This window comes from Peromyscus eremicus, chromosome 3 (assembly GCF_949786415.1).
Source record: "Peromyscus eremicus chromosome 3, PerEre_H2_v1, whole genome shotgun sequence".
NCBI lineage: Eukaryota > Metazoa > Chordata > Mammalia > Rodentia > Cricetidae > Peromyscus > Peromyscus eremicus.
The window spans coordinates 150,284,095-150,296,987 of record NC_081418.1 but is presented as its reverse complement, the minus strand read 5'-3'; the positions used below and the strand labels follow the sequence as shown (position 1 = coordinate 150,296,987).

General features: G+C 43.2%; 1 protein-coding gene across 1 annotated transcript; it reads left to right on the top strand.

The window, feature by feature from the left end:
- Positions 1-3,099: 3,099 nt before the first annotated feature.
- On the top strand, positions 3,100-9,903 carry Kcnj8 (potassium inwardly rectifying channel subfamily J member 8). Its single transcript, XM_059256994.1, has 3 exons — positions 3,100-3,269; positions 4,062-4,503; positions 8,042-9,903. The coding sequence occupies exons 2-3, from the start codon at positions 4,130-4,132 to the stop codon at positions 8,940-8,942; spliced, it is 1,275 nt and encodes a 424-aa protein (XP_059112977.1). The 5' UTR covers positions 3,100-3,269; positions 4,062-4,129; the 3' UTR covers positions 8,943-9,903.
- Positions 9,904-12,893: the final 2,990 nt, after the last annotated feature.

The window sequence follows — 12,893 nt, the reverse complement described above, 5'->3', positions numbered from 1 at the left end:
CATGGCAGGGAAGGCATGGTGGCAGGAATGCAAGGCAGCTGGTCACCCTGCATCTGCGGCCAGCAAGCAGAGCAGGTGGATGGATGCTGGTACTCAGCTCGCTTTTTCCCATCTCCTTTCTTTGCTCAGTCTAGAACTCCAACTGGTGGGATATTGTCCATGCTCCAGATGTGTCTTCCCACCTCAGCTTTTTCTCTCTGGAAACACATTCACAAACACAAGTGTGTCTCCTAGGTGACTGATTCTAAATCCAGTCGACTTGACAATGAATCCCAATTATCACACTCTCTATTCCTAAATAATAGCTTAGAGTGCCTACAAAGAACCTGAAGGATACTGACTTCCACATGAATAAGTATTTGTGTTAAGAAAGACAGTGACTGGGCTGCCCAGGGAGCATTGCATTCAAGACTGTCGCCTGCTGGCTTATGGGTCATTCCTGGCTGCTGGAAAGATTCATTTCTGCTATGCCAAAGCTCTTGCCCACATTTCATGACTATCTGCTTGTCTATGGAATGTCTTTTCTCTGCTTTTCAATATACTCCAAATAGATCTAGTGTTTCAAAGACTAGATTGGATACCAAACAATCCAGGAACATTCTCCCATCCCTCACTGCTCCTCGCCAAATTCCTATGGCACCTTTTGTACTTCCTATTATTCAACATTTTAATTTGTTATTATTTATTTTATGTGTATAAGTGTTTTGCCTACATGTATGTCTATGTACCAGATGCATGCCTGGTGCCTCCAAAGGTATGAAGTGGATGTTGAATGCCCTGGAACTGGAGTTACAGATGGTTGTGAGCTGCCATATGTGTGCTGGGAATTGAACCCAGGTCCTCTAGTAAAGCAGTAAGAGTAAAGCATTTGAATCACATCTTCGATTGTAATTGTGTCAGATCTTATCAGTGTCACATCTCCTCGACTACCACTGTCTGTCTCTTAAGATCAGCAGCAGTGACATATATTTATATATTCCTAGCTATATAAACACATATTAGATGTTTAATAACCAGGCATGTGGTACATCACTTCTTTAATCTCAGCACTCAAGTGTGGAATATTCCTTTACACTGTGTGAATATATGTCCCTGTGATTGATTTAATAAAGAAGCTGACTGGCCAATAGCTGGACAGGATATAGTTAGGTGGGAGAACCAGACCAAGGACACTGGGAAGAAGGTCGGAATCAAAGGAGTTGCCAGGGAGACACAGAGGGGAGACAGGAGGGCAAGATGAAAGAAAGGTAACACTACGTAGAAGAATGCAGAGTAATATAAATGGGTTAATTTAAGTTGTAAGAGTTAGCTAGTAACAAGACTGAGCTATTGGCCAAGTATTTATAGGTAATATTAAGCTTCTGTGGTTATTTGGGAGCAGCTGCTGAGACAAAGAGAAACTCCACCTACACTCAAGAAGTTGAGTCAGGGGATTGCCTTGAATTTCAGGCCTGTCTAGGATATATAGTGAACTACAAGCTAGCCTGGATTACACAGTGAAATCTTGTCTCAAAGGACAACAATAAAATCACAGAAAGAGAGAGAAGGAGTAGGTGTGTAGCTCAGCTGGTAGAGAGCTTGTCTAGTGTGCACAAACTCTGAAAAACAAAACAAAAAACAGGCATGATGGTGTACACCTTTGACCTCAGCACTTGGAAGATGTAGGAAGGAGGGTCTGAAGTTCAAGGTCATCATACGCTACACAGCAAGTTTGAGGCCAGCTTAGAATACGTGATAACCTGTCTTCTGAAAAAAAAAATGTTTTTGGTGTTAAATGAATGGATAATAAACTGCACAGCAACCTGTCCTACAAACCATTACAGTAGAGGTGCTCACTGCAAAAGCGGGGTCCATGTGGTTGCTATCAGGTCACGACCGCAGAAAACGAAAAAAGCAGAAGGAATTGCCGCTGACCAGACAAGCACTCCAACCTTCAAGGGGTTAATCAGATCTACGCACAATGGAAAAAGGAGGTGGGGAGAACTCATCATTTTCCTTCATTAAAGACTAATTTTAGGTCTTTTTAGTAAATGAACACGTTGTTTATACTTCATATACTCTCAACCCCCATGTCTGGGAAAACACATAAAATTTCCAAGAATTAAAGTTTCCATTAATACAAGCGCCAAAAACAGAGGCTTGGCCTGCAGGAGAAAGCACATTTGTCCCTCCTGGCTCCTTTACAAAATCTATAGAAATATATTTACTGTATAATCTTTCTTGTTCGCAAATGTGCTGCCTTATCATTCCTACAATCTAGATGGGGGGTGGGGTGGCGGGAGGGTCACAAGTCAGAAACTAGAGCACTGACTACGCCTGGATGACTGGAGTGGTACTAGGCTGTAGACAGCCAGTCCTGCTGATTGTAAACTTTCTTTATTGGAAGCCATTGCTGGTGGGGTTTTGTTGTTAGTCTCTATTTTTCTTTACTTTCCTTTTTCTTTTCTTTGTGTGTGTGTGTGTGTGTGTGTGTGTGTGTGTGTGTGTGTGTGTGTGTCTAAGTTCCCGAGAACCGGTCTTAATTGGTAAAGTAGTTTATTAGAAGGATTTCAGCCTTCGTCCTACCCTCTCTGTTCTTATGTGAACAGATATGTGCTCAAGGCAGGCACCCCACCCCACCCCACTCCACCTCACCCACCCAGAACACCTAAACTCTCTCCATCTGGTTTTATTCAATCTGAAGCAACCCAGTGATCTCCCAAAGTTACAATTAAAAAATAATAAATTAAAATCTCTTTGCGTCAGTGAACTTGGACTCAGAAAGTTCTCTGTGCAGCGAGCCTTTTAAAGACGTGTGTCGGCCCAGCTTCAGAGCTGTGGCTACTGGGAACCGAGCTGGCTTGGCGAGTGCCTCCTCTCCCGGTGGTCCCTCCTTCCGGGGCAGCTCCCTTCCTCCCCCAGACTAGCCCCCGCCTCCACCTTCTGCTAGCTCGGAGGTCTGGCCCCAACTAGGCAGCTGAGAAGCTAGGGGAGCTCTACCACCAGCATCTCTCCCCCAACTCCTCCCAGTCCGTCCTCCCGGAGCCCGGCAGCAGTTGGGGGAGGGGGAAACCAAACTCATCCCTGGTCCTCCAGCCCTCCTCTCCGCGTGCACAGTGGATCGCACCTTCTAGAGTGTTAACTCAGTTCTGGAGGACCAGTATCCCCCGGATCTGCCCCTCGGGCTGTGGCGGCCCCTGCTCCCGGGATGCGAGAGCCAGGGACCCGCCTGCTGCCATACGCCTTGGGGTGCGAGGAGCTCTTGCCACAGCGCGCGCTGCCGTGAGCCTGTAAGTTACTTTGCTCGTCCCGGGGAGAACTAGGGGACCCGGTAGCACCCCAGCCTGTGACTTCAAAGGCCACACAGCCCAAGCGCACCTAACCCAACTCATGCCCTGGAACTCCACCTCAGCCCTCTGCTGTGCATCTGATCCCTGTGTTGCAAATTAGTTTCCAGAATATACTATGATAGGTACATAGAGAAGGGAGGGGGCTAGGCTGCTTTTGAAAACGCATCTCGAAAATCCTTCAAATTTAAATCATTAACTTTCAAGTTCGAAAGCGCATCGCGCTTGATACCTTGTCAATTACGGTTAATATTTTCTTAATGAACAGGAAGCAATTTCTTCACTGCTACTAAAAATAAGAATTCCTCCTTCTTTACTTTTAACCTTGCTGCTTTACTTAAAGAGCAAGTGGATGGTGACCCTAGCTGGCTTTGGTTTTCCTCCTTGATGGCGTGTGCACGTTTCCTTTCCCTAATCCGGAGATGCTGTGAATCACAAGAGAATTCTCTTCGAGCCTGAGCCTGTATTTGCGGAGAATGCTCTAAGATTTTCGTATCTGCGGCTACTCCCAAGAGTGCTCAGGGAGATAAAAGGAGAAAGGGAAAAAAAAATAATTCCTCTGATCAAAAGTTTTCTCGGGGTACTCAGACCGCAGACACAAGCTAGACTCGCATTTGTATTGTTGACCACATCTTCAATTTTGAATGCCACTTCGTGTGTGTAAAACGGCATCCCTATGTACCCGAGGTGAGGAAATGAAGTTGACGGTTTTTAATAAGCGTTTCTCTGGTGTAGGAGGACGCGTGTGGAGGAAAGGAGCCGCAGGTTCGGATAGGTGCATAGACAGGCTATGGTGACAGAAGATGTTGGCCAGGAAGAGCATCATCCCCGAGGAGTATGTACTGGCACGCATCGCCGCGGAGAACCTGCGCAAGCCCCGCATCCGCGACCGCCTCCCCAAAGCCCGCTTCATTGCCAAGAGCGGAGCCTGCAACCTGGCGCACAAGAACATCCGAGAACAGGGTCGCTTCCTGCAGGACATCTTCACCACCTTGGTAGACCTGAAGTGGCGTCACACGCTGGTCATCTTCACCATGTCCTTCCTCTGCAGCTGGCTGCTCTTTGCTATCATGTGGTGGCTGGTGGCTTTTGCCCACGGGGACATCTATGCTTACATGGAGAAAAGCACCATGGAGAAGAGCAGCCTGGAGTCCACTGTCTGTGTGACCAACGTCAGGTAAGAATGAAATGGGGTGAGGCTGGGGTTGCCAGCAATATAGAAATAAAAAGCTCTTTCATGTAGCTGATTGTGAAATAGAGGCTTTTCGTTGGACAATTCAAAAACAAAAACAAAAACAAATTTGGGGTGCAGGGTGGAGGCTAGACATTAAAAGTCTTTATAAGTGTAGTTTTATGGCTGAGTCTCTCTGAGAATGTGTGACTGCTTCTTTGGGCTTTGGATGGGCTCAAAGGATGCCTGGCTCCCAAAACTATCACTCATTTTCATCATGAAGCTGATATCCATTGTGCACCAGTAAATATCTCTAGCCAATCAAAAGTATTGTGAAAATATGAGAAATACTTTTATGTGAAGTGTCCTTGATTTTAAAATATGCTAAAAATAAAATAATTGAAATAAGTGTTAGTCCTTCTTTTTCAATATTATTTTCTCATATCTGATAGATTGCTTTAGATTAAAAAATTAAAACTTAAATCCAGAAGAGACGTTTTCAGTGAAATTTAGTTTTCATGAAAGGGGCTGAGTAGCAACAATGCATATTGAAGTCTCTCCTTCCAAAGCTTCCATAGGACAGGAACAAACCAGTTTTTGAGTTACATAGATTTGACCTCAGCATTTACGGATGCTTCAAAGACAGCTAAGGCACACTTGATTTCCGTGACTCTCCTTTTGTATTCCCACAAGGCCCAAGAACATTGAAGGGGGTCAAATTTTTTTCTTAATCTACTTTGCTGGACAGAGACATGATTTAATATCAATTGCAAAAATGTTTACAAGATAAAAACAATGATAACACTGGAAAATTTTCCAGCGTAATTTCTGAATCACATTCCAAATTCACATAATTTACCAGGCAGAGAAACTGAAGAAGCATCATCCAGGCAGGAAACGCTTAAGAAGGAGACTTTTAGTGGCCCTGGGATCCTATAAAAGAAGCACGGCATGGCCAGGAGTGGAGCCTCTCATGACCTTGCCCACTCTTCCCATTGGCCAGGCCAGTGCATCAGTGAGAGGTCACCTTAGACCACACAGAGATTCCAGCTTTACCACTGGGCAGATAGAATCTTCTTTTCTCAAGCTTTTGCCTCACTGACAATGTGGATAAGAAGCCCCAGTAAGCAGAGTGCTTAGGGATGCAGAGAACAAAGTCCTGTGTGTAAAGCATTTGAAGTTAATATGTTACTGTAATACAGTGACTCTGAGTAACTGACTGGCATTGATATGGCTGGTGAGGGTGTTATATTCAAACAAGTTTTCAGGAAACAGGCAAGAGATCCTGACAAAGGGAAGTAGGAGAAATGATCACGACAACCTGGAAAATAAACTAATTTTACTCAAGACAATCTGTTGTCACTCTCTATGGAAAAGAAATCATTTAGCAAATTTAAATATATGTTTATATATATATATATAAAATCAAAGAGATTATTCTTTCTATAAAGAGAATTTTATGGTATTCACTGGTTCCTAAAAGCTGCTTCTTGTTACTTCTCACTTTTCAAACAAGATATTCCAAAGAATATTGATTTCCTAGATGCATTCCTGCTGGCATTGAGCCATGAGAAAAGGTGTCAAAATCACAATGAAACCAAGCTGACTTATTAGTATAACAGTGCCGCTTTCAGATCACACTCCTCAGCATTATTTAAAGCTTCATTCTCTTCCTAGAGAACTTAAAAAATGGGTAATAATTCTAATTATTTGAATTTCTGTTCCTTTCATAAATTCAGTGTCAGCCAGACTATTAAATTTGGAAGCAACTCTTTCCAGTGGCTGTCCACTAGTACTTCCAAGCATCACTTGATCACCCTCATTTTAGGGTGACTCACCTTCTCTTTTGTGCAAATGACTTTCTAACATGAATCAGAAAATAGAAACAATATTATTTTTCTCATTATCATTCAATTGATACATCCCCAGCTCTGTCTCTCCTAAATACTTTTTTCTCTTGAGATTGTTCAGCATGACAGGTGTGCAGAAAAAGATAGGATCTTATACTAGATAGGGAAATGAAATTCTGTTTAAAAAAAAATTATGAAAACACAGCCCATGAACCATCTCTGAAGCCGTGGAGACAGACATTGGAAAGGGAAGTCCCTCATTAGGCCCTTCTCTAACATATGACCCACTACTAAAGCTCAGTGCTACGTGTGTGCTGTGTCCTCTTCTGGAATCCATTCCTACCATCTGTAGTATTTGCAGACCGTGCCATGTACTCACAATGTGCAGGTAGGGCAGAAGTCAGTTCTTAAGGTTTTGCGCAAAACCTTTCAGCCAAAACAGAGATAAACAGCCCCTTTCTGACCCCACTTAAAAGCTGATGGATGTTTACAGACTCACACACTCTCCTGGCTTCCTGCCAAAGTGCAGTGTGTACTGAGTGCTCAAAGTTCAAATGTTTTGTTCTCTCATTGTGCCTGGCAGTCATAGATAATATTTTGATAGACTGCAAATGTATGGTTTCTCTTCTATGAAATTCCAGAAGTTGGGGATTGGGGTGGATGAAGGAATTCACAGGAATAGGGGCTGTGAAGAAGCCACAGCAGTGCTGGGTATGCAGCCAAGTGAATAATTTGCTAATAACCAAATGTGATGCTTTGCAGCCAGAAGTTAAGCAGAATTACCCAGGAGTCTTTCTGAGAGACTCAGGTCCATGAGGAGCCACCAAACCCTTGTCAGTTCCCTAAGATGGGGAGGAGATGTGCAGACACACACGCACGCACGCACGCACGCACGCATGCAATCCCCAGGAAAATCCTGACCCCTCTTGGCACCTTCCCCTTGTCTCTTTGAGAACACCAGGCCAGAGCTGACAGGACTCAGGGAGGTAGTCATTACATAGACACAGTCTTGATACAATCATTTACCAGTTGACACCTGAAACTCTTTTAGTAGCTTCCACATTCCCTGGGTCACTTAGAAAATAAAATAAGATAATCAACGAGAAACTGCTCTTCCTACAAATGGAAAATCATTCTCTTTATTGAAATATTAATGTTTGGGGATGGTGTATCTGATACTATGCTTTAGCACTGTGCTAAGTTGTGTAAACAGAAAATTAACCACTGGACAATGACTATAATTTTATGTTATAAATAACAAAAAATTCGCTCATTACTCAGTACCTTCCATATGACTCACATCTCTTAAATACGAGTAAGGTGATAGGAAACACCTACTTGGCATAAAATTTCACAAAGCAAGTTGGGCTTTGGTGAAAACGGAGTATATCTACAACTTATATTTATTTAATGAATGTCTTCAATGGTATATGACCTAGGAAATATGAGTGAAATTGTATCCCCAAATCAGGAAGTACATACTTAGGTGCAGGCAGAAAGGGAGACAGCAGGGAGGGGGACAGGGAGAGAAAGGATAGCAGGAGGGGGATGAGGATAGGGAAGAGGATGCTTATATTTAAAATTAGCCTTTCCGGAATCTTTTACTAGGCTGTAGTGGAGAGTAAAGCTCTCCCTAGGCTCTTTTCATCATGCACTCTCTGACCTGGCATCATTTCTGATATCATTCCTTACAGGTCATTCACTTCTGCGTTCCTATTCTCCATTGAGGTTCAAGTTACCATTGGATTTGGAGGGAGAATGATGACTGAGGAATGCCCTCTGGCCATCACGGTTTTGATTCTGCAGAACATTGTGGGTCTGATCATCAATGCGGTCATGTTGGGCTGCATCTTCATGAAAACGGCTCAAGCCCACAGAAGGGCAGAGACTCTGATTTTCAGCCGCCATGCTGTGATTGCGGTTCGCAATGGCAAACTGTGCTTCATGTTCCGGGTGGGTGATCTAAGGAAGAGCATGATCATTAGTGCCTCAGTGCGTATCCAGGTAGTCAAGAAAACAACGACGCCAGAAGGGGAGGTGGTACCTATTCATCAGCTGGACATTCCGGTGGATAATCCCATTGAGAGCAATAACATCTTCCTAGTAGCCCCTTTGATCATCTGCCATGTGATTGATAAGCGTAGCCCCCTGTATGATATCTCAGCAACTGATCTTGTCAATCAAGACCTGGAGGTCATAGTGATTCTTGAGGGTGTGGTGGAAACCACCGGCATCACCACCCAAGCACGGACCTCCTACATTGCAGAGGAGATTCAGTGGGGACACCGCTTCGTGTCAATTGTGACTGAGGAGGAGGGAGTATACTCTGTGGACTATTCTAAATTTGGTAATACTGTGAAGGTGGCTGCCCCAAGATGCAGTGCCCGGGAGCTGGATGAGAAACCTTCCATCCTGATTCAGACCCTCCAAAAGAGTGAACTATCTCACCAGAATTCTCTGAGGAAGCGCAACTCCATGAGAAGAAACAATTCCATGAGAAGAAGCAACTCCATCCGGAGGAATAACTCTTCCCTCATGGTTCCTAAGGTGCAGTTCATGACTCCAGAAGGAAACCAGTGCCCATCAGAATCATGACTGCAGGATGACCCTGAGACAGTCAATCTGAGTTCTGATGATTGACAGCCCTAGGACAGTCATTCATTGAGTTCTGGTGACTGAGAGACCTGAGACAAGTTACTCACTGAGTTCTGATGACTGACAGACAGCCCTGAGACCGTTAGTTAACTCATTGAGTTCTGATGACTGACAGACAGCCTTGAGATGGTTAGTTAACTCATTGAGTTCTGATGACTGACAGACAGCCTTGAGATGGTTAGTTAACTCATTGAGTTCTGATGACTGACAGACAGCCCTGAGACTGTTAGTTAACTCATTGAGTTTTGATGACTGACATCTCTGAAGCAGTTACTCATTGAGTTCTGATGACTGAATATTCGACTAGCCACCAAGACAGGGCTGGAACACAGTATTTGTATTTTACTGCACTGAAAAATGTTCATATTCAAGAAATAAAACTTCCTGTATTAATAAACAATAACACACAATGCAGAAGACTTATGGCTCACACTTGTTTCACACACAGAATGTCACTGTGACATGCTAAAGTTATTGTATAGGAAACAGAAGGTATTCACATCTTCATTCTGAAACACAATTTAGGATTGGACCTGGAATACCAAACCTGGCCAAGGAATGAGTCTATCTGATATATGTAATTGGTGAGATCTATTCTGTTTCTGTTGCTCATTCTAGAACAGCAGATAGAATAAGAAGGAGAACTCTCCAATCACATCAAGCACCTATTATATACCAATCTTACTCTTTTTTCACGATGTTGTATGTGGTAGAAAGCATAAAGCAAACCTCTGAGGTCTGTCTGTTTCTAAGCAGTATTTACTCAACCACTAACCCTATATATTGACTTCTCTGGACAGTCTGTTAGCTAAAACTGGGCAAGAGTCTGCAGGAAAGCCAAGTCCTGGCTCTTGTCCAAGTGATTTCTCATCTTCCACTTTTAAGAGTTCATTCCCCAAGAAAAGCTGTATAAAATATTTTATTAAAATGTTTCCTTTATACTCACTGTGTGGTTTTGTGAGTCCTTTTACACAAAATCATCTCAAATTAACCCCCCCCCAAAAATTTTTTTTTGAGTCGTATGGTGGCAACACTGTCTTCTAAGAGTCCATTCTCAGATCTGTGGCCAAAGACAGTTGCAATTTTTTTTTCTTTTGGTTTGAAAATGTTCTTTTGCTATTTCTTTCTGAGCTTGAGATGTCATGGAAACCTGAGATCTTTCTCTCTGAATCTCCTTGTCTTAAAACTGTGTTTTCTTCCCAGCAGTCTCTGGAGTCAGTCAGGGGCCTCATAGGTGAGCATTGTGTCAATTGGCTAAAATGAGGTCTTCTACCAAAGCATGATTTCATCATCCTTAGCTCCTGCATCTTCAAGTAAGGGAAGAGTAGAGAGATGCTCTGGGTTAACAAAGTGTGTGATGTACTAAACCCTGGAAGCTGGGAGTCTGTGTAGCTTTTTAGTCAGAGTTTGGAGTTCGAATTTATTTCTAATAGGAGCCACTGAGCCACACGGGTCATCATGAATATGTTGAAATCTAATCTTAAAAGACTCATGATTCTAACCAGGTGAATAACAACTGTTGGGTTAAGTTAATTATTCCTAAAAATGTTCTGACTTGGAACTCTAGACTCACAGTCAAACAGGTACTTGAAGCTCTGCTTGCCTGTTACTAAAATATTCAAAACATACTATTGTGTCTTTAGAAACCAATACTTCTGGTGTAGGAATGTAGCTCAGGTGACAGAGTGCTTACCTAGCATGTACCAAAACTCTGAGCTTGGTTCCCAGTACCTCACAGCATAAACCAAACATGGTAGTGCAACACCTGTAATCCTAACCTTGGAGGTTGAGGCAGGAGGATCGTAAACTCAGGTCATCCCCAGCTACATATCAAGTCTGAGGCCAGCCTGGACTACCAAAAAAGGAGAAAGAGAATAAGAAAATCAACAACAGCCCTACACACACACATACATACACACACACACACACACACACACACACACACACACACACACACACAGTGCTTTATTCCCACTCAAAAAACCCATTCCTTTCTCCAGTCTTCTGGTCATTCAGGCCAACACCTAGGGGTCACACTTGATGCCTTTTTCTGTGCCATCCACAAGCAAATATACACATTCAGTACATATCCAGAGTATAATTGTTTCTTTCTACTACCTCCTTCCTGCTCCAGTAGCCTGCTTCCCACCTGATGTATATGGTGTAGGTCTGCCAATTATTGAAATATTGAGACATTTCTTTAGAAATCATGGAAGAAAATCTGTCTTCATGAAACAATCTAATAGCAGACTCTGGAGCAGTTCTTGGGAAGGTTTGTCACCTTGATAACCCAAGGCAGCTAAGCAAACGCAACAAGCAGTTGCCATATTGGCCACAGGAACATGTACAGCGCTGCCAGCTCTTCAGGAAAAGCGCAATGTTCCTGAAAGGGCACCAGCTGCAGGGCAAGAAATGCTGGACACAGTTGGCAAGGGTGTGTGTAGGATTCCAGAGTCCACATAATGTAGAATGCCCTAGAACCAGAACACGGGCAGTTCTTCTGGCTGCTTGTCATTGCTGGATGCCAAGGACCTAATGACCATCACAGTGATGGGGGGGGGGGGGTCCAATGGAAGGTCATGACTTAGAATGTGATGCTACTTAGCTAATGACATCAAACAAGTGATCACAACACAACCTCTAAAAACTGAAAGCCCTTTAGAATTAACAAGACCCTATGATCTATTTTTTAATAAACTGTATTCACTGCATTAGTTCTTTAAAGAACAATGCCCTTTGTTTCAGACAACAAAGCCATGAACTGTGATAGCTGAGTCTGTAAAGAACGTGAGGACTCAGGTTCAAGCCCCAGAAAGCACATTTAGAAGTCTCGAGTGGTGTCACACTCTTGTAATCCCAGAGTGGTGGATGTAGAGCAGGCAGATACCAGACTCACTGGCCAGCCTGTCCAACATCCTTGGTGAGCTCCAGGTCACTGAGAGACCCTGTCTAAGGAACAAGGCGGACAGTGCTGAGGAGCCAAGAACACTCAAGGGTGTTCTCCAGCCCTGTGTGTATGGGAGAGTGTGTGTGTGCATGTGTGTGTGTGTTTTACAAAGTCTTACTTTGTAACCTATGCTGAGCTGGCATTCACTATGTAGCCCAGGCTGGCCTTAGACTAATAGCAATTCTCTCGATATGTGCAGTTCCCAAGGAGGCCAAGGAAGGTCTTCAGATCCCCTGAAACTGTAGTTCAGAGAAATACTTAGAATACTTAAACAATATTTCTACCACTTTTGAATAAAAAAATTTGTGTGATTATTCAATATAAAGTTCTCTTGTGTCTGGATTCCTTTCGGAAATCATTAAAAACAATTATATTTCTTTAGGGCAAATTTCCTCTTTTTAATCTTTTGTTACAGAAAAGTTCAAACACACAACAGTGCAAATATTACTGTAATGGACCCTACACACTCACCACTTGTCTCACTAATGGCTTATCTGTGGCTATTTTTCATCTGTTACCCTTCTCTGTAGTGACTTGGATGTGAAATGCCCAACATGGGCTCAAATGTTTGAACATTTGGTCCAAAACTGGGGTTGGAAGGTTGTGGAACATATGGAACAGTGTTTCTCAACTTGTAGATCATGACTCCTTTGGGAGTGAAATGACCCTTTCACTTGGGCCATATATCAGACATCCTGCATATCAGATATTTACATTATGATTCATAGCAGTAGCAAGATCACACTTACAAAGCAGCAATGAAAATACTTTTTGGTGGGGTTGCCACAACATGAGGAGCTATATTAAGGGTCACAGCATTAGGAAAGCTGAGAACCACTACTCTAGTAGTGAGTCACAGATGCCAGTCTGGAGATTTGATAGAATGGTCCCACTTCCTGTCTGCTGTCTGCTTCCTAACTGTGGATGCACTGTGATCAACCATT